Raw genomic sequence first — 18,922 nt, 5'->3', positions numbered from 1 at the left:
CTTGATTTTCCATGTGATGCTACAGGTGTGGGGCCAAACACGTCGCTGTGTATCAGGTCCAGAATCCCCTCAGTTCTTCCTTCTAAGGAATCAAAAGATACCCGATTTTTCTTCCCTTGCAGGCAATGCTCGCAAAATCCAAACCCCATAGAGCAGCTCGGAATTCCATCCACCAGCTTTTTTGATGTTAGAGTCTTCAGACCTTTTCCTCCAATATGCCCCAGCCTCCTATGCCATAACATAGCAGTGTCCTCCTCCGCCTGTTCAGAAACAGAGCTTTCACCACTGAATACTGTGCTACCTAGAAGTTTCCACAATTTACCATGACGCTCTCCTCTTGCAATTACCAAAGCTCCTCGAGTCAGCTTGCAAGAATACTTGTCACTACTAAAATTAATACCAGCATCTGCCATACTACCAACGGAGATCAAATTTCTGGTAAGCCCCGGAATATGCATCACACCCGACAGACCTTGACTATCCCATCACTCATCTTCAGCTTTACCTTCCCACGCCCCACAATAGCATGAGTCGTGTCATCTCTCATTCTAACTATACCGCCAAAATATGATTCATAGGTGCAGAACCATTCCCTATGAGGTGTCATATGAAACGATTCTCCAGTGTCAATAATCCAGTCATTAAAGTTACTATGACTGTCAAACGCCATGTACAAGTCCCCTATACTATCATCATCATCCTTCTTTGTACCCGAAGCAGAAGGTTGTGAATCATCCCGCTTCTCAGGACCTACGCTTTTACTTCTGCAATTCCTTCTCAGATGTCCAACCCGTTTTCACCTCCAGCACCTCATTTCAGATTTATCAAATTTATCACGGGACTTTGACCGTCCCCTCGATCTTCTTCTGTGACCAGACTTTGATTTGTCACCACTTCTCCCTCTAGCAACCAGAGCCTCATTGCTGGTACCTTCAGAACCTACCCTTCTCATCTCCTCCGACAATAAGGCAGCAATAACCGTCTCGAACGATAGTTTATTAACACCAGTACCAATTGACACAATGATGTGCTCCCAAGAGTTGGGCAGCGAACACAACAAGGTGCAAGCTTTGTCTTCTTCATCCAGATTGATGTCTATAGAAAAAAGTTGCGCACAAATAGTATTAAATTCATTTAAATGAGCAGAGAAAGAATCACCTTCGCTCATCCGCAGATTATACAGCCTCCTTCACAAGAACAGCTTGTTCACGAGTGACTTGCTCTAATAGAGACCTCCCAGCTTCATCCAGAGATCCTTCGCGGTCTTCTCAGAAGTTACGTTCACCAAAACGTTATCTGCCAGGCATAACCAGATCAGGCTTCGCGCCTTTCGATCGTCTCTAGTCCACGCCTTCAACTCCTTCGACTCGCCTTCACCTGGCATTTCATCACCGACAGGTTTCGTTGGTACCGATGGCTTATCATCTTCGATCACGTACCACACGTCCCTATCAACGAGCACAGCCTCCGTCTTCAGCTTCCATAACTCGAACCCTTTTCCTCCAAACTTTGCAACCTCGATTCGTGATTGGCCAGTCGACATCCTCTCCAGATCAATTTCGCAGTTTTCTCTATGCACAGAAAAATACCCAAATCGCGAAACCCCAATCTGTCATAGGAACCCTGGTCGCAGAACCAAAACTCTTGATACCAATGTCAGGCGGGTCCAGGGGGAAGCCCGTGGCGGGGGCTACCACCAATGGGCCAAGTTACTCCAAGTGGATCCGACACCATGTCTCAACCCAAAACCTTAAGGCATTGGGTTCATGGATCCCTTCCACTTATATACTCTTCACTTAGCCCATTACCAACCAATGTGAGACTTATCACACTTGAATATCCCAACAATCTCCCCCTCAAGTGTGAAACCCACCATTGGTATGCTCCCCCTCAACCGAGTACCCCAAGCGCAAAGTACTCGACCTGCCTCCTAGCCAATCATCAGACTAGCTCGAGCACAACCCGGCTCTGATACCAATGTCAGGCGGGTCCAGGGGGAAGCCCGTGGCGGAGGACCACCACCAATGAGCTAAGTTACTCCAAGTACACCAAGTGGGTCCGACACCACATCTCAACCCAAAACCTTAAGGCATTGGGTTCATGGGTCCCTTCCACTTATATACTCTTACTTATCTCATTACCAACCAATGTGAGACTCATCACACTTGAATATCCCAACAGTATGCAATGTCAAAATGAGTTGCAATGCTTTCCTCCGTGTTGCAGAGGACGATTTAGTTTATCAACATGCTTCTCTGGATAAATTTGCATTGTGGTCGATTGAATGGATTTCAAAACAAAAATCGTATTGGCATGTTGTGGAAGATGATTCTCTTGATGAAGACCGATCAACCTTCTACGATTTTGAATTGTGTCCACTTAGACGGTTTAATAAGGAGAGGCAATTGATGTTCTTGAAACGATGTAGGGAGAGTGGAAACCCAATAATTGTGTACCGCGAAGGGATGATACAGTATTTCTGAAAATATTCGAGTTCATCCATTAATGACAAGGCTATGCAGAAACTTAAAATTTCTGCGAGCAACGGTCACACTGAAGCCAAGTATGTATATTGCATCCTTTTGATGAATTCAACCGATGAGGAACGCCGTAATCATGGATTTGATATGTTTTGTTCTTTGAAACGGACAACCGAATTAAGTCCATGCAGACACCGGGTCAAGTGTTTCCTCCAGCGTATGTGGCTGCGTAAGGAAAGGATACCAATCCAAGAGTTTTCTTGGTGCCATTCTAAGAAATACACAGTCGAGAAGCATTCATATGCACCGTCAGCAATGGAATGTAATGGAAATGAGCATGGGAGTTGGAATACATGTGCAGGTTGTGATGCAGATGCTGAAATGAGAGAGTTTTCAAGAATGACGATTGGAAGTGGTTAGTTTTATGAGTGTGGATATTCTTACTACTAGAAAAATTTACTACCAACCCACTACCTCTATAATCACCATTGGATCAATATTTTCTCTGTCTTCAAAAACTTTTCAACATTCTCTCTCTTTGATCCAATAGTAATTATGGAGGTAGTGAATTGGTAGTAGATATTTTTGGTAGTTAGAATATCTACCCTCTAGTTTTATACATGTTAACGACTTATATTTGTTCTGAAGGAGTATATGTTTTTTTGAAATTTATCCTACTATTCATCTCCAGTGAACTATAATTTTATAAATATATTTTTCTGTCATGTCGAACTATGTTTTGTATTGGGTCACTAAGCCACACAACATGTGTAAGCAAAATTATTTTAGTCTGTTCTAGATGATATGGATAATTTATGGTGCTATGATGAACCAACGATTGTGAACAACACTTCTCGCCAACACTTTTTTTTATTGTCTAACAAATCCTTCTGGTGTTGCTGGTCTTTGGATTTGCTGTTGTGATAAATGAAAAATAAACAAGCATATAAACTCTTTCTGGTGTTGTTGGCCTTTGGATTTACTACTGTCATATATGAAAATAAATCAGCATATAAACTAATCTTATTGACATTAAATATGAAGTCTTGAATATGTATTCATACATATGTTAGGGAATTATGATGCATCGATTGCACTCCTTCACACATTCATAAATAAAAGCAATAAATTGCGGTTGTGGTTTTTAAAATGTGATATACAAAGTGATAAAACGAAATGGTTATTATTTTGTGTGCTGAAACAACGTGTTGGTTAATTTTGTATAAGTATCGACAATTTGGCAAAATATGTATCGGTACAGATTGATTCCAAATCCATTCGTTGTTAGCCAAAGTTCAAGATCCCTTCTCTGCCATTTTTGAGCGATTCTGGATTCCTTTTTAAAATCCTTTGATGGAAACCTCACTACCTGACATCTAATCCCTTCCAACGGATTTTCTGAAGAAGATATTTCGATTGGTGGCGGCACATTCTCTCTAAGATATATGCAACTTGAAGTTAACGTGCAAATCTTTTAGACGTCTTGCAGAGAATGATAACGTTTATAAACATGTGTCTCTGGAAAAGTTTGACAAATACTACTTGCAGTGGATTTCCCAAGACGTTTGCTTTAAAGTTGACCATGGAGATCACAGATGGTGTAAAAAAATACTACTTCTTTGAATTGTTCGCGTATGAAATGTGTCCGTTAAAAAGATTCAACATCGAGAGGCAGTTGTTGTTTTTGAAACATTTCATAGACTGCGAAAACCCACTGTTCCAGAAGATGGACTGATTAGAATTCATATTCGAAGATAAATTGCGAATTTTTTGTCTTTATTTTGTTGTTGCTTTTTCTGTGTGAGACTTATAATCACTGAATCGGTTTGTATGGTATGTTTTGGAAGGTTTGAAAGAGTAAATCGTTCTTTATAAATTTAGTCGGTTCAATTTCCATGATGAGAACGTCAACAGATATAAGAATTTTAACCGTTTCATTTTCCAGAGACTCAAAACAATAAATCCCTCAAATGATTGGTTAAATGCATAGCAAACTAACAAAAGTCCTATTTATTGTATTGAGTTTCAGAGCACAGAATTTTAGTTGTTTACATTTGTTAGTGTGCTCTTGAAAACGCGCATTGAACTCTTTCTGAGAGACAGGTAGGCATGCTTGGATAATAACCCATTCCATTAAGTCAATTCTTTAATTTTTTGTTTAGGGTTTAGTTTATTGACGATATTATATGTTTAACTAACCTGTAAGGAGCATTAGTGATTATGATTTTTGAGGGAAATAATAATAAAACATCGATTTATGTTTCAAATTATGACCTTTGGAAAACCAAAAGATCACTTTCTTCTTCGACCAAGTTTTATATATTGATGTATCCCCTAATGCGTATTTAAACATCTATTTTGTTTTAAAGCCAAAAACTTCTACCTTAGTTATATGGGTGAATCAACTTCTTCAAATCACTCTAAGGAGTCTAATCAAAGAAAGAGGATGCGCAAAGATATTGGGGAAATAATACCCTCCAAAGTATGCCGAAAGATGTTTTAATCGAGATTTTTGCACGAGTTAGTTCTCAAACTGTCAGTGACATCTACAATGTCCAACTAACCTGTAAGGAATTTCATGATATTGTAACTGATTCTTATATGTTTAAACGTTCGATTGAGATTATGCTTGCTGACGAAATGTACTAATAAATTGTTCGATTTTATTTAGTTGGTGTACGTTGTTTTCTCAGTTTTGCAATCCCTCTTTTGTATTACTCATTCCGTATTTTCCAAAGGATGGAAGGAATAGGATCAAATTTCTACTGTTGTCTCCAAGCAAGATAGAATAGTTCTTCAGCATTCCCTTGCTTAATATGTCACATAGACTTTCGCCAACGTTTTATATATTTAACCGTCATTTATCTATGAATATGTATTCTGAGATGATAAACTAATCCTTGGAAAAAATTGTCTAAAACTTATGACTGACATAATACACGAGAGCCTACGTTTTATATATTTATCCATCGTTTCTCTATGAATATGTATTCTGAAATGATAAACTAATCCTTATAAAAATTTGTATAAAAATTATACTTCACAATATGTTGAGAAAACGATTCATCATTCATAATTATTGTAACTGTACTTGATTAATGCGATTCTGATGCAATGGTTGAACTAAATCATCATTATTAAAGGATGGCTTTCTGCATTTGACGTTTGCACGTTATTAATTATAGTAATGTTCAATTTTATCACGTTGAATTCCGATGCAATTAAAAGGAAAATTGATGGAATCAGAAAATGAAGAGATGCATATATACGTTGGAATGGAACTATCTATTAAAGACATGCATTAGTGATTACGATATTTGAGGGAAATAATAATAAAACATCGATTTACGTTTCGAATTATAACATTTGAACACCAAAAGATCACTTTCTTCTTCCAATGTTAATGTGTATTAATTACACTTATTGAATAGCGTTGGGATGCTTCATCAAAATTATCAACAAGTAATAGAATATGAAAGGACAAACCTAAGGATCACGTTGTTTGATGTTTGAAATAATAACTTAACAACTGGTGTATCCCATATAATCGTCTTCTCTTCAACAATAAATACAATCATGTTCTTTGGGTTTTTCGTTGTTTTTCTTTTTTGTTGTTTAACTATTGATCAATGGCAGATTCTCCCTCTACCAATCGGGCAATGCCTAAAAAACAACAAAATCCTTCCCTAGAATCTCTACGCACAGATTTATTATTGAATATATTTGGAAAGGTAACTTTTATTCCATTGAAGATATTTCCAACATCAAACTGAGCTGCAAGGAGTTTCTTCGTGTTACAGAACATGATTATGTGTATCATAATTCATCATTGGACAAATTTGCGTTGGAACCCCTAGAATGGATCAATACAGAAAAACCATTTCGTCATTATGTAGAGCTTCTTTGTCCAAATGAAGAAGGATCTTTGAATGTGAGAAAGGTATTCAAGTGGAAATTGTCCCCGGAACAGAGGTTCAACAAAGAACGACATGCATATTTCTTGAGGCGTTGCAAGGAAAGTAGCAACCCTGAAATTATGTACTGTGAAGGAATGTTTGAATATTTCAGAGAAACATCAAGTTCAAATTCCATCGCCTTGGCTTTTGAAAACTTGAAGACTGCTGCTCTAAATGGTCATGATGATGCCATGTACGTGGATAGAATGCTCTTGATGTGCGCAGAAAATGCAGATCAATAAACCCTTGGATTTGACCAATTTCTTTCACTGAATGCTTCTGGAAAATTAAAAACATGCAGAAACCATGTCAAATCTATGATACGATCTATGTGGGTGCATAGAGAAGTTGTTGCAAAACATAACTTATCCTTCTTCCATTCTAGCAGATGCAAACTGCTCAAAGTTTTAATTCAACAGTCGCTGTGGATATTGGACGAAGATATCGATGATTATGGAATTGAATGGGAAAATTGCAAAGCAGATGTTGAACTAAAAGTTTTCTGTAGGATGATAATGGTTTAAGTTTTTCGTTGAGAGTTATAAGCTATTCGTCTATGTCATCATTTACTACCGCGCTTTTTTTGTTTTTAAGATTGTTATATTTGTTTCTGATTTAAGTTTTATGTGAAATCTATGTATTAAAAGTTTAGTATGACAATGTATTAAAGATTTCTGATTGTTAAATATTATATCGAAATTTTGCATTTAGGTTTCTATGTATTTCTTTTATGTACCTATATCAAGATTTCCTCATATCACCACAAAAATACGTTTCTTTCGATTTCAAAAACAAGTTTTATATATAGGTGAAACGATTTCAATATACGAAACAAAAGAAATTGTAAAATTGTGAGTAATTATTGAAAGAAAAAGTGTATGTTTTTATATATTTATGAAACCGAGTATATCCAATTTAAAGGCAAATTGTGTTCAATTTTTGAAAATACAAATTTCTAAAATTTCAAATACTAACAACACATATCCTTGCAAAAAAAATAAGATAACCATACAAGTTTTTGTAATTATAAGGTTTGCAGTGCGATTAACCAACCACGGCGAACGACAAATTTCAAATACAAACGACACAAATCCTTGCAAAAAATAATTATTTGTTATTTATTTATTTATTTGCTGAGATTATTACTTTTGGGAGTTAACATATTAGCGTAATTTATTTAATGAGCATTTACATTTTGCATCATAGGCATAAATATAATGGTAAAAGAGGATGTCCCTGGTAGTGCATAAAAATAAGAAATCACATGTTTGGTATGTGTTGAACTCATCCCTCCAATGATTGCTACCGAATCACACTGAATTAATAGCGTTTTCTTATTATAGGTACAAGCTGATCTTTTAATTTCATATTTGCTTGGTCTATTTGTTACCTTGATTTTATTGGTGGCTGTTATAGTTAGTAATAAGTTATATGCATTTTTCTTTTTTTTAGTCATCCTCATTTTAACATAGTATACTATGACGTATTTATTTTTTACATAACTTATCGAGTAGATATATTTGATTTGCATAGTATTGATCACTCTGATTAGCAGATTTTTGTTTATGATTGATATTTACAAAGTTATGTGTCAATGCTGTAATTTTTTCCATTGAAATATAGAACAAGATTGCAACACAATTTTTTGTAAGTATAAGATTTGTAGTGCGATTAACTAACTATGACGAACGACAAAATTTTGATTTTCTTTCTCCGTATATCGCACGGGTAATATACTAGTTTGTTATTAAAAATTATAAATGAGTAAAATCTTAAGACATGAGATGAGATGATGATTTTTTTTAATACGCAGGCGACTGTTGAGTTGACGAGGTTACACACTAGCGAGTGACAAATACGATTCAGCACTTTCATGCTGAAAAAGAAAATAAAATTATAAGGTGCATGAACCAAACCCTTCTTGTTGACACCCCAAACTTTAGTGGGACCCTTATATTGACACTAAAACATTTTAAATTGTTCATACGATTATATTCAAACACAATACAGATTCCCATATCTTTCACTGAAATAGGGAAGTGCAGGAATTTTTGGATCCTCCTCTTGATTGCTCCACCCAGCTGCTATTCTAGGACAGTGTGGGTGTAAGTTTCTCTGGCGTATGTAATCTGCAGGCCGTTGTTTTTTCTTTTTTCTGATATATAAAAAAAAAAATTGAAGAAAGAAGACGTTTCTTTTAGAACCCTCGATCCATTGATTCTATTTAAGCAATTCTTTATTTATTTTTTTTGATACATGAAAAAAATAAAAGACATAAAATAAAAGACTAGCTCTTTCAATTATGAGGATGAGGAATATCCGTCACGTTCGCTTAGAGAATTAAGCAATTCTTTAATATATGATTTGATATACGCCTATTCATATTTTTTGAAACAGTATGTTTAATTATTCACATTCAACCAATATCTCAGAATCATGTTTTTATTTTTTATTTTTTAATTAAAATGAGCAGAATTTATTTATTTTTAATAAATTAATTTTTATGTTCAAATTTTGAGAATGAAAAAAATAAAAATTAAAAAGTTACAAGTTATTTCCATATAATGTAAAAATATTATAATTTTTGATAGAGCCATACATTCCTAGTTTTGGAAACAGTCAAGGCTGTCTAATACTAGTTTAATGGTAGAGTCTGTTTTTCTTGACTGTTTTTTATGGAAAAGACTTGTGAAATTTCTATAATATTACTTGATGTTTTAATGGTACTATCCACCAAATTAAACTTATGGGTGGTTAATGGTCAGTTTTATATGCTTTTGATTTAACGTACCATAAAGGTTAATGGATTGGATACATATTGGTTGTTACAATGTATGCTTCATCCCTATCTCTATAGGGATTTTGATTCTAGTTATGATTGGTAATAGACCTTCAAGTGTTCACCACTTGTAAAACTATATAGGAATGGAATTTTATCGTTTCCTACCGACGATGGCGTCAATGCTCACCACTTAAACAATTTGAATTCTCCTCTCTGGGTCTTCTTCTACAGTGGTCGATATATTGCTCTATTGGTGCTCCATTGACAAAATGAGAGTGGTGTACATTCAGAGACTCTAATGCTCAAGTTAATAACAGACTAGGGTGGAGTATGAGACTATTAATTCTAATAGTTTGCCCATCCATCAAAAACACTTATAATAGTTAGTCACTCCTATTAGACTTAATAATGCTTGTAATTTACCACATCAAGAACATAGATCAACTGGTAAGGAGTTGTTCTAGCTTAAACAGTTGTCTCGAGTTTAAAAATTTGGTAGGAAAAGCTTTGTCACTCATATAGTTCTATCTGACTCGAATCAGACTAATCAAATAATTGATGAACCGATAAATAATATAAAAAAAAAATTACTTGTAATTTTAATCTTTAAATTTTGTCCCCCATAATAAAAATTTCTAGTTCCGTCACTAATTCTAGTAGCATAATAGTATGGAGAATGAATGTGCAAAATGTGTCTTCTCAATGATAAAGGAAATGTATTTATATGTAGAGAAAATTCTCTAATTGGGTATAGGTGTGTGAAGGGGCACATGCAAGGGAAGTGAGATTCACTGCGATAAGAAAAATTTTATCTCACTTTGAGGATATATATATATATATATATATATATATATATATATATATATATATATATATTCCATTTCTTAAATGAATCTGTGTGGTCGGTCCAAACTAAAAACAAAATTGTTGCTATTTAGCCGTTAAAACTATAGTTGATGGCCAAAATAAAAGCCAAAATGTTGCGTAAGAACGACTTATTTAAAAATTAAAACTCCAGTTGATGGACTTCTGAAAAGCAAAAGATTCAGGTGCATGTAACTTCGCTCGTATTCCTGAATCTGAATCCTTCTATTTTGGCAGTTAACCTAGTCAGTTAGTTTCAAATCGATGGAAATTAGGGGCCCCGAATTTGAAATAATGTCAAGTTGTCAAGTAGGAATATCATACTTTTGGTGACATATTTGCATCAACCCAGAAATAAATAAATAAATCAACATGCAGTATTTTAATCCGGAATAAGCGCAATGATTGGTCGGGTCTCCAAAATAGAACAGTTGTCACTTATCAGAATGATTAAGTGAGAAGGGAACACACTGAGTGCCCTTGGATCCACAAATAATACATGAATCTAAAACCTATTTGGATGCTTACTGTTGACCCCGTAATCATTGATTCTGTCAATATATTGTTAGAACTATCTTTTAATTACTTTGAAGGCTCTTTGTAATATTTATATAATTTATTTGATTATGTTTTAAATTATGCTAATTCAGTGGTTCATTTGTAATCTATACAAAGCACCTAATAATGTGATTTAATAAAATTAGTATAAATTTTAATTTAACCTGTTTTTGAAAGAAAGGTTAATAGCATTGACAAATACATAAGAAAATTATCATTATCTCAAATATAAAATACTAAAACGCACGGTCGTACCTGTGGAAGATTAACAAATCCATCCAAAAAGAAGGATTGTGACTGGTAATTAAGTGCTTATTTAGATTTTAGGTAAAGGAGAAAGACATATGACTTAATAAAAGACACTATCATAATTAAAAAATTTAAGTCAGTATCACTTGAGTTACAAAGAGATAACTTCGTTGACATGGTAAATGAAATCTTGAAAGTGTGTTAGTTATTATACCAAAATCAGCGAGTTAATTAAAGAAAAGAGGGGGAAAATTGTGTTATTGAAAATTAAAAAAGGGAGAAACAAGTGATAATCAATAATATTAGGGCAAATTATATAAAATCACCTTGTACTTTGAAGCTTTTTTAAAAGACCACCATCTATTTTTAATTGGAACAATTAACCCCATTATATTATTATATTTCAACAATTAAACATATGTAATAATTTTCAAACAAAAATACCCTTACCCCCAACCCACCACCACTGTATATATGGAGAATACTAGCAACAAGGAAAATGGAGAATCCACTCGTCCATCAACAATAACCGATCGGCACCATTTTTGGAAGAAAAGCGTCCAATTCCAAAAAAATGCTAACGGGTGCTACAACATTGGATTTGGTAAGAAATTAAGGTGGGCCATCTTGAAACAGATTTCATCGATTCCCTTCTCTGATGCCTAGACACTCTTTGGATCCCACCCATAAACATGTTTTTATTCAGTTGCAAACTTTTGCAATTTTAGAAATTCTTGAACAAAATTGACCAAATTGATCCAAACACTATGTTTCCCATGTTAGAAGAATAATTGGCTAATGCATTAGGCCGGCTCCAGACTAACAATTGTTTGGGGGCTTAACACTTTAAAGAGAGCAACTTAAGAGTAGATGCGTCATATACGCGAATAACACGACGAGTATATATTGGGTTGGAGAAAAGGATATTTTTGTCTGAAAATTAATAAATATGTTTAATTGTTGAAATGTTATAATATAAGGGGGTTAATTGTTCCAATTGAAAATAGAAGGTGGTCTTTTAAAAAACCACCTAAGTACAAGGTGGTTTTATATAATTTGCCCATAATATTATAAAAGTGTGGAGTATATTTTTAACAAAAAGAAATTGCAAGTAATAATTATTTAACAAAATTTAAGAGAACGAATTTATTCAAAATTTAAGAGAACGAATTTTATTACCAAAAAAAAGGAGAACGAATTTATTGAAATTTATTATTGATTAAATGTTTAAATTTAATCATTAATAAATATATTGTAATTAGGATTTTCTTATTTCTTATGTAATTAGGGTTTCCTTATTTCTTTTGTATTAGGTTTGAGCTTAGCCCATTAGAGTGTCTATATATTGTACATTATTCATCATATCAATACACACATACAGTTTGTTTCTAATATTCATCTCTTCTCTCTCGTTATTTAACATGGTATCAAGAGCCTAAGGAACTTTGCATTTTTTTTTCTTTTTCCGGTGAACCCACTGTTCATCGTCTTTTAATTATTTTTTTTCCAGAACTGTCGCGCTGTCAGTTTCCGGTACGTTTTCTTCCGCTGTTAAAGCTTCTGTCTACGTCAACCACCACCGACCGGTGGAGTTTTCCGGCGAACTGTATACCGACGAGCTCGTCTTGGAAGCACGAACTCAACGGCACCGGCCACACCCTCAACGGACCTCTCACGCGCCCTCACCCGCGCGTGCAAGATCCGGTCTTCTCCTACACCAAGGCGGCGCGTGGGACCTCCTCTCCGGCCGCGGCTGATTGCGTTCTCTTCGTCTCCCTATGACGGTTCTGGATCTGGTCTTGGTTCTGTGTTTGGACTTCGTTTTGTGTTAACGTCAGACCCCTCTTCTACCGGTTAGTTGTGTGATCTGTCCTTTTTTGATTATTTTTTCTCTTAATTATGGACCCTTCTCTCTCCAATGACTCTGGTACTCCGGCCGAGAAAAAGTCGGACTCTGCTATTTTTTCAAATTATATCCTTACTCCGTTGAGTGTGGATAAATTGGATGGTTCCAACTATGATACTTGGTCTTTTGATCTGCGACTTTGGTTGGATGGGCAGAATTATACATCCCAACTCACCACTAAGGCTGAATCTGTGGCGGAAAAGGAGTGCACACGGTGGAAAATGATTGATGCTCAGCTGTGTAGTCTCATTAAAGCTACTCTTCATCCGTCTATCAAGCAAATTTTTCGACCTGCTGTTACTTATGAAGCTATTTGGAGTCAGGCAAAAGCATTTGTGACTTGGTGGTCTGAGAAGCAAACATTAGGTCCTACTGCATCCATTGCTCCCACTGGTAATTCTGGTAATTCTTTTGCTGGCATATCTCAGTTGCACTCTATTGGCCCTTGGACTCTAGATTCTGGGGCTTCTGATCACATTTCTGGTAATAAGTCCTCATTCACTTCCCTTTGTACTACTGGTTCTTTTCCCACTATTGCAATGGCCAATGGGTCTCTGGTCCAATCAACGGGATTGACACGGTTCTTCTTTTACCTAATTTATCTCTGGATCATGTTCTATATGTTCTCGATTCTCCTTTTAACTTACTTTCTGTTAGTCGGTTGACCAAATCCATTGATTGTGTTGTTTCTTTTACTAAAACCTCTGTCATCTTTCAGGATTGGAGTTCGGGGAAGGAGATTACCAAAGGATGTGAGTCTCAGGGCCTTTATCAACTAGTTCCCTCTTCTTCAGTCTGCTCCACTGTGGATTCTCCTCTTACTATCCATGCTCGTATGGGCCATCCTAGTCTTGCAAAGCTTCAGAAGATGGTTCCCCATTTATCATCTCTTTCTACTTTAAATTGTGAGTCTTGTCAGTTTGGGAAACATACTCGTAGTACGATTCCGAGTCGTCTTAGTCGTCAAGTTGTTTCTCCTTTTTCTTTGGTCCACTCTGATGTTTGGGGACCAAGTCGTCATTCTTCTACTTTGGGTTTTAAGTACTTTGTTACTTTTATTGATGATTATTCCAGATGTACTTGGTTATTTTTAATGAAAAAGCGGTCTGAGTTGTTTTTTATTTTTCAGTTATTTTATAATGAAATAAAAACACAATTTGGTATTCCTATTCGTACTTTTTGTAGTGATAATGCATGTGAGTACTTATCTCATCAATTTCAACAATTTTTTTCATCTCATGGCATTCTTCATCAAACATCTTGCCCTCATACACCTCAACAAAATGGTGTAGCCGAGCGCAAGAATCGCCATCTGGTTGAAACCACTCGTGCCTTGTTAATTGATGGTAATGTTCCATACACATTATGGGGTGATGCTATACTTACTTCATGCTATCTCATTAATCGCATGCCATCATCTGTCCTCAATCATAAGGTACCTCACTCTATTTTATTTCCCCATCAAGCTTTATATCCTTTAACTCCACATGTGTTTGGTTCTACGTGTTTTGTTCATCATCTTGGTCCAGGTTTGGATAAATTAGATCCCAAGTCTCATAAATGTGTTTTTCTGGGTTATCCTCGGTCTCAGAAGGGTTACCGTTGCTACTCTCCCACTTTACGTCGATACTTTATCTCGGCGGATGTCTCCTTTTTTGAATCCTCTACTACTCCTGTGGATTGTGGATACTGATTCTGAATAGTCGTCCTTCCCAGGTGACCTTCTTTACCTTCCGTCTTTACCCGTCCATGTTTCTGACTCTCCTTCTATCACCTCTTCTGCTGATGAGATCGAGCATAGTTCGTTAGATGTATCTGCGGATTCACATTCAACTGCATCTCCTCCCACGGCTTCGGTCCCACCTTCGGATAATGACCTTCTCATTACTCTTCGTAAGGGTACTCGTGATACTCGCCCTCCGGCCAGGTATACAGTTAATATTAGTAATCATCATCTTTCTCCATCATATTTTGCTTGCCTTTCCTCTTTGTCCTCTATATCTGTTCCTAAGACCACAGGTGATGCACTTTCACATTCGGGATGGAGACAAGCTATGATTGATGAAATGAGTACTCTTCATCATAATGGCACATGGGACCTGGTGCCTCTTCCTTCTGGAAAATCCGTGGTTGGTTACAGATGGATTTATGGTGTTAAGGTTGGACCTGATGGTCAAGTGGATCGTCTTAAAGCTCGCTTGGTGGCGAAGGGTTTCACTCAGGTCTTTGGCTTGGATTTTATTGATACGTTTTCTCTTGTGGCGAAAATGTCTATTGTTCGCCTTTTTATTGCCATGGCTGCTATTAGCCATTTGCCTCTCTACCAACTGGATATCAAGAATGCTTTTCTTCATGGTGATCTTGAGGAAGAAATTTATATGGAGCAACCTCCTGGATTTGTTGCTCAGGGGGAGTTAGGTCTTGTTTGTCGTCTTCGTAAGTCTCTCTGTGGCCTCAAACAATCTCCAAGAGCTTGGTTTGGTAAATTTAGCAGTGTTGTTCAACAATTTGGCATGACTCAGAGTGCAGCTGATCATTCTCTCTTTTATCGTCATTCTGCTTCTGGATCTATTTATCTGGTGGTATATGTGGATGATATTGTCATCACAGGCAGTGATCAACATGGGATCTCTCGATTGAAACAACACTTATGTCATCATTTTCAGACTAAAGATCTTGGAAAACTTCGATACTTCTTAGGAATCGAGGTGGCCCAATCTAAAGCTGGTGTTGTGATATCTCAGAGGAAATATGCTCTGGATATTCTTGAAGAAACTGCTCTGTTAAATTCAAAGTCTGTTGATACTCTTATGGATCCAAGTATAAAGCTTCTACCAAATCAGGGGGAGCCCTTTTCAGATCCTGAGCAGTATAAAAGATTGGTTGAAAAATTGAACTACTTCACAGTCACTCGGCCTGATATTTCCTTTGCAGTTAGTGTTGTCAGTCAATTTCTCAATTCTCATGTCAAGAACATTGGAATGCAGTCATTCGTATTCTTAAGTATATCAAGGCATCTCCAGGGAAAGGCCTTGAATATGAAGATAAAGGTCATGATAAAGTGGTTGGGTATTGTGATGCTGATTGGGTTGGTTGTCCAACTTATAGGAGATCTACTTCTGGGTATTGTGTCTTTGTTGGAGGCAACTTGATTTCCTGGAAAATTAAGAAACAAAGCGTAGTTGCCAGATCAAGTGCTGAAGCAGAATACCGCTCCATGGCGACTACTACTTGCGAGCTCATCTGGCTTAAACAGCTTCTCAGAGAACTTAAGTTCGGAGATACTGGACATGCAACTCTCATTTGTGATAATCAAGCAGCTCTACACATTTCATCAAATCCAGTGTTTCATGAAAGAACCAAGCATATACAAAAAAAAAATGTTTATATTTTATTAATAATTCATTTTAGTATTAAAATATGATTGTATTTTTAAAATTTTCTTTACTTTTTCTCTCCACAATGGTGATTAATTCATTCGTTCACATTGATGATAAATTATGAAATATGATAAAACACAAGCAACTATGGAAGCGCGGGCTTCTAACCCAAGTATTTATCAATTATTTTAATAAACCTAATTTCTTCGGTATAATTTATCAATTATTCATTTAATCTAATATGAACTCGAGTATATATAGAGGATAACTCTTTCAAAACATCCAATTATACTTATAAATAATGAACCAAACTATTTTCAAAAGGAAAAATGGGCTCAGTTTAAAAATTGATTGAACAGTTCAATATTTTACGGTCTAGTTAGATTCAGTTCATCTAATATTTTTCCCACCCTTAGTTTAGGGGAGTACGCATTTTTGCATGCAATTTAGCTTAAGAAATTGCAATTGAACCGAAGAATTATTTGGGGGCCCAAAGAATGACATAATAGAACCCACTAAGAACCAAATAACTGTGTCTCCAATGTTTGTATGGATACTGCACTAGTTAAAAGTATTATTGGGAGAGTTATTCTATATGTTTCCAGTACTCTGGAGTTGGGAAAAACTCCTTTTATTTTAAATTATTCAAAAACATGAAAAATATTTAAATTTTTTGAATAAATAATTATTATAAACTTATGGTGATTTTTTTTGAATAAATATATACAAATAAATAATTATTATAAAACTTTGTGTTCGAATACGGATTCAAAGATGATGTAACGTTGTATTCTGGAGTCAAGCAAGATCCAATGGGTTTTTCTTTTCTCGGTCATATCTAATGGGTTAGGCCTTTTAATTTCAATGGCAAATTAGACTTCTGGGCATATTGTGCTGCAAAAATTTGGGCCTCTAAGTATATGATTCTAGAACTTTGCTAAGCGTTGCACCTGTTTTTTAAGAAGTGAAGTTAAGTAAAGTACTTTTCTTGTATCATAAAAAAGAAAAGAAAAGAAAAGAAAAGTACTTTTCCATCACATACCATTTTCCTTCCTCTAGATGGTAGGTAAATGGTGTTTGATTAATATTCCGGAAGGTTGGTAAAGTCATAAAATTAGTTTATGCTGTGAATAATGATTCGGAATGAATTAAATGAAGATTATATAAATGAATAATTTATAAAAGATATGATATTAAATTTATTTATTCTATTAAATTGTTTCTTAGCCGTATATTATATATTAGATTGTTGCAGAATTAAATTAGTTACCTACATCGAAAGAAGGTACCACGGTCTTGGATGAAACTCGAGCCTTACCATTATAGACCATCCTCACTGATATACACATGCATTTTATTCACATTAATAAAATGTTATTCCTTCAAATTTAGGGAGTTCAATCTGTTATGTACTCTGTTGCATTATGTGCCATTTAATGATATCATGAAGGCCCCACAGTTTATCAAAATAAAAATAAAAATGTAATGAAGATGAAGAAAGATGTTCGTTGGAGCTTAGAGCCCAGGACAAGTGGACATTAACTTCTTGTCATGGTGATGAATGAATGTCAAACGCGAAAAGTACGCGTCCAACCCAGCATATTTCTTGTCTACAACGCCAACTCCATGAGATGCATTCACAAATACGATTGTATTATTATTTTTATATGTTTTGGGATAGGTTATCGTGCCTACTTCTATTTTACCTACTTTTGCCTACCCCTTTCGTTACCGTTCGATTACCATCTCATCCAACAATCCATATTTGTGATATAAAATAAACTTTTTTTTCCCTTTCTTTCTTCTCACTTTCACCCATACCCTTTCTCTCTCCTCCCCTTTCTCTCTTCATCTGCCATATACCTATTTTGTTCCCTTTATCGTTAATCTCTGCCCAGGTGAACGGGAAGCATTTGAAATCATTACCACAACATTTGAAATCATCGTCAATATACATTAGTCTTTGTTTTTATTATTGTAATATAAATTTTCTCCTTCTGAATCAGTTTCTATCAAACTACCAGTGTCAATGGATTGAAAAATCACAACAAATTTCTAGATCTGAAGAACAACATAAACTTTATAAATTAATAAGATTGAATCGATGACTAACAAAGAAGTTTTAATGTGATTCAAAAGATCTGTGCAGAGTTGGAAAAGATTCAAAATAAATAAAAATTTAAAGAATAAAAAAAATTGATATTGGAAAAATCCGGAAAGAGGGTTAATTGGTGTCATTCCAGCAATTATGTTGATACGGATAACCAATTAATTATTAGAAATTAAGAGTATCTATCATGTGGAAGAACAGATCGACATATTGAAGCAGAGACAAGGAGGATTCTGTGAACAGATCGACCGCCGCTTTGAATCACATCAAAACTTCTTTGTTAGTCATCGATTCAATCGTATTAATTTATAAAGATTAAAAATATCATTAGAATTGAACAGTTTGTCAGGAGATTGAGGTCCACGGCGGCAGAAGGGGAAAAAAATTAGGTATGGTGTAGAGGAATAGAGAAATGAGAGGAGAGAGAAAGGGTATGAGAGAAAGTGAGAAGAAAGAAAGAGAAAAAAAGTTTATTTTATATCACAAATATAGATCGTTGGATGAGATGGTAATCGAACGGTAACGAAAGGGGTAGGCAAAAGTAGGTAAAATAGAAGTAGGCACAATAACCTATCCCGTTTTATATATATTATTAGTTAGTATATTAGATTGCGTGATCCTATTTCGATGTCAAAAA

General features: G+C 35.4%; 2 protein-coding genes across 2 annotated transcripts; both read left to right on the top strand.

Moving 5' to 3' along the window:
• The first annotated feature begins 2,516 nt into the window (after positions 1-2,516).
• On the top strand, positions 2,517-2,900 carry LOC133312177 (uncharacterized). The gene has a single exon (XM_061513333.1). The coding sequence runs from the start codon at positions 2,517-2,519 to the stop codon at positions 2,898-2,900; it is 384 nt and encodes a 127-aa protein (XP_061369317.1).
• Positions 2,901-4,964: 2,064 nt separating this feature from the next.
• Positions 4,965-6,960, top strand: LOC133312176 (uncharacterized). Its single transcript, XM_061513332.1, has 3 exons — positions 4,965-5,046; positions 6,233-6,629; positions 6,738-6,960. Exons 1-3 carry the CDS (start codon positions 4,965-4,967, stop codon positions 6,958-6,960), a joined length of 702 nt encoding a protein of 233 aa, XP_061369316.1.
• The last annotated feature ends 11,962 nt before the right edge of the window (positions 6,961-18,922 follow it).

This window comes from Gastrolobium bilobum, unplaced genomic scaffold (assembly GCF_033153095.1).
Source record: "Gastrolobium bilobum isolate Gb01-03AN ecotype WA unplaced genomic scaffold, APGP_CSIRO_Gbil_v1 utg16099, whole genome shotgun sequence".
Lineage (NCBI taxonomy): Eukaryota > Viridiplantae > Streptophyta > Magnoliopsida > Fabales > Fabaceae > Gastrolobium > Gastrolobium bilobum.
Note: the sequence above shows the minus strand (reverse complement) of the source record. Positions and strands in the feature narration are given on the sequence as shown.

Excerpts from the sequence above, each read along its gene's own strand:
- LOC133312177 (XM_061513333.1), top strand. The coding sequence starts at position 2,517 with ATGCAGAAACTTAAAATTTCTGCGAGCAACGGTCACACTGAAGCCAAG.
- LOC133312176 (XM_061513332.1), top strand. The coding sequence starts at position 4,965 with ATGCCGAAAGATGTTTTAATCGAGATTTTTGCACGAGTTAGTTCTCAA. Across the intron at positions 5,047-6,232 it reads CTACAATGTCCAACTAACCT|ATATTTCCAACATCAAACTG; the intron begins GTAAGGAATTTC and ends ATTCCATTGAAG. Across the intron at positions 6,630-6,737 it reads AATGGTCATGATGATGCCAT|AAACCATGTCAAATCTATGA; the intron begins GTACGTGGATAG and ends AAAAACATGCAG.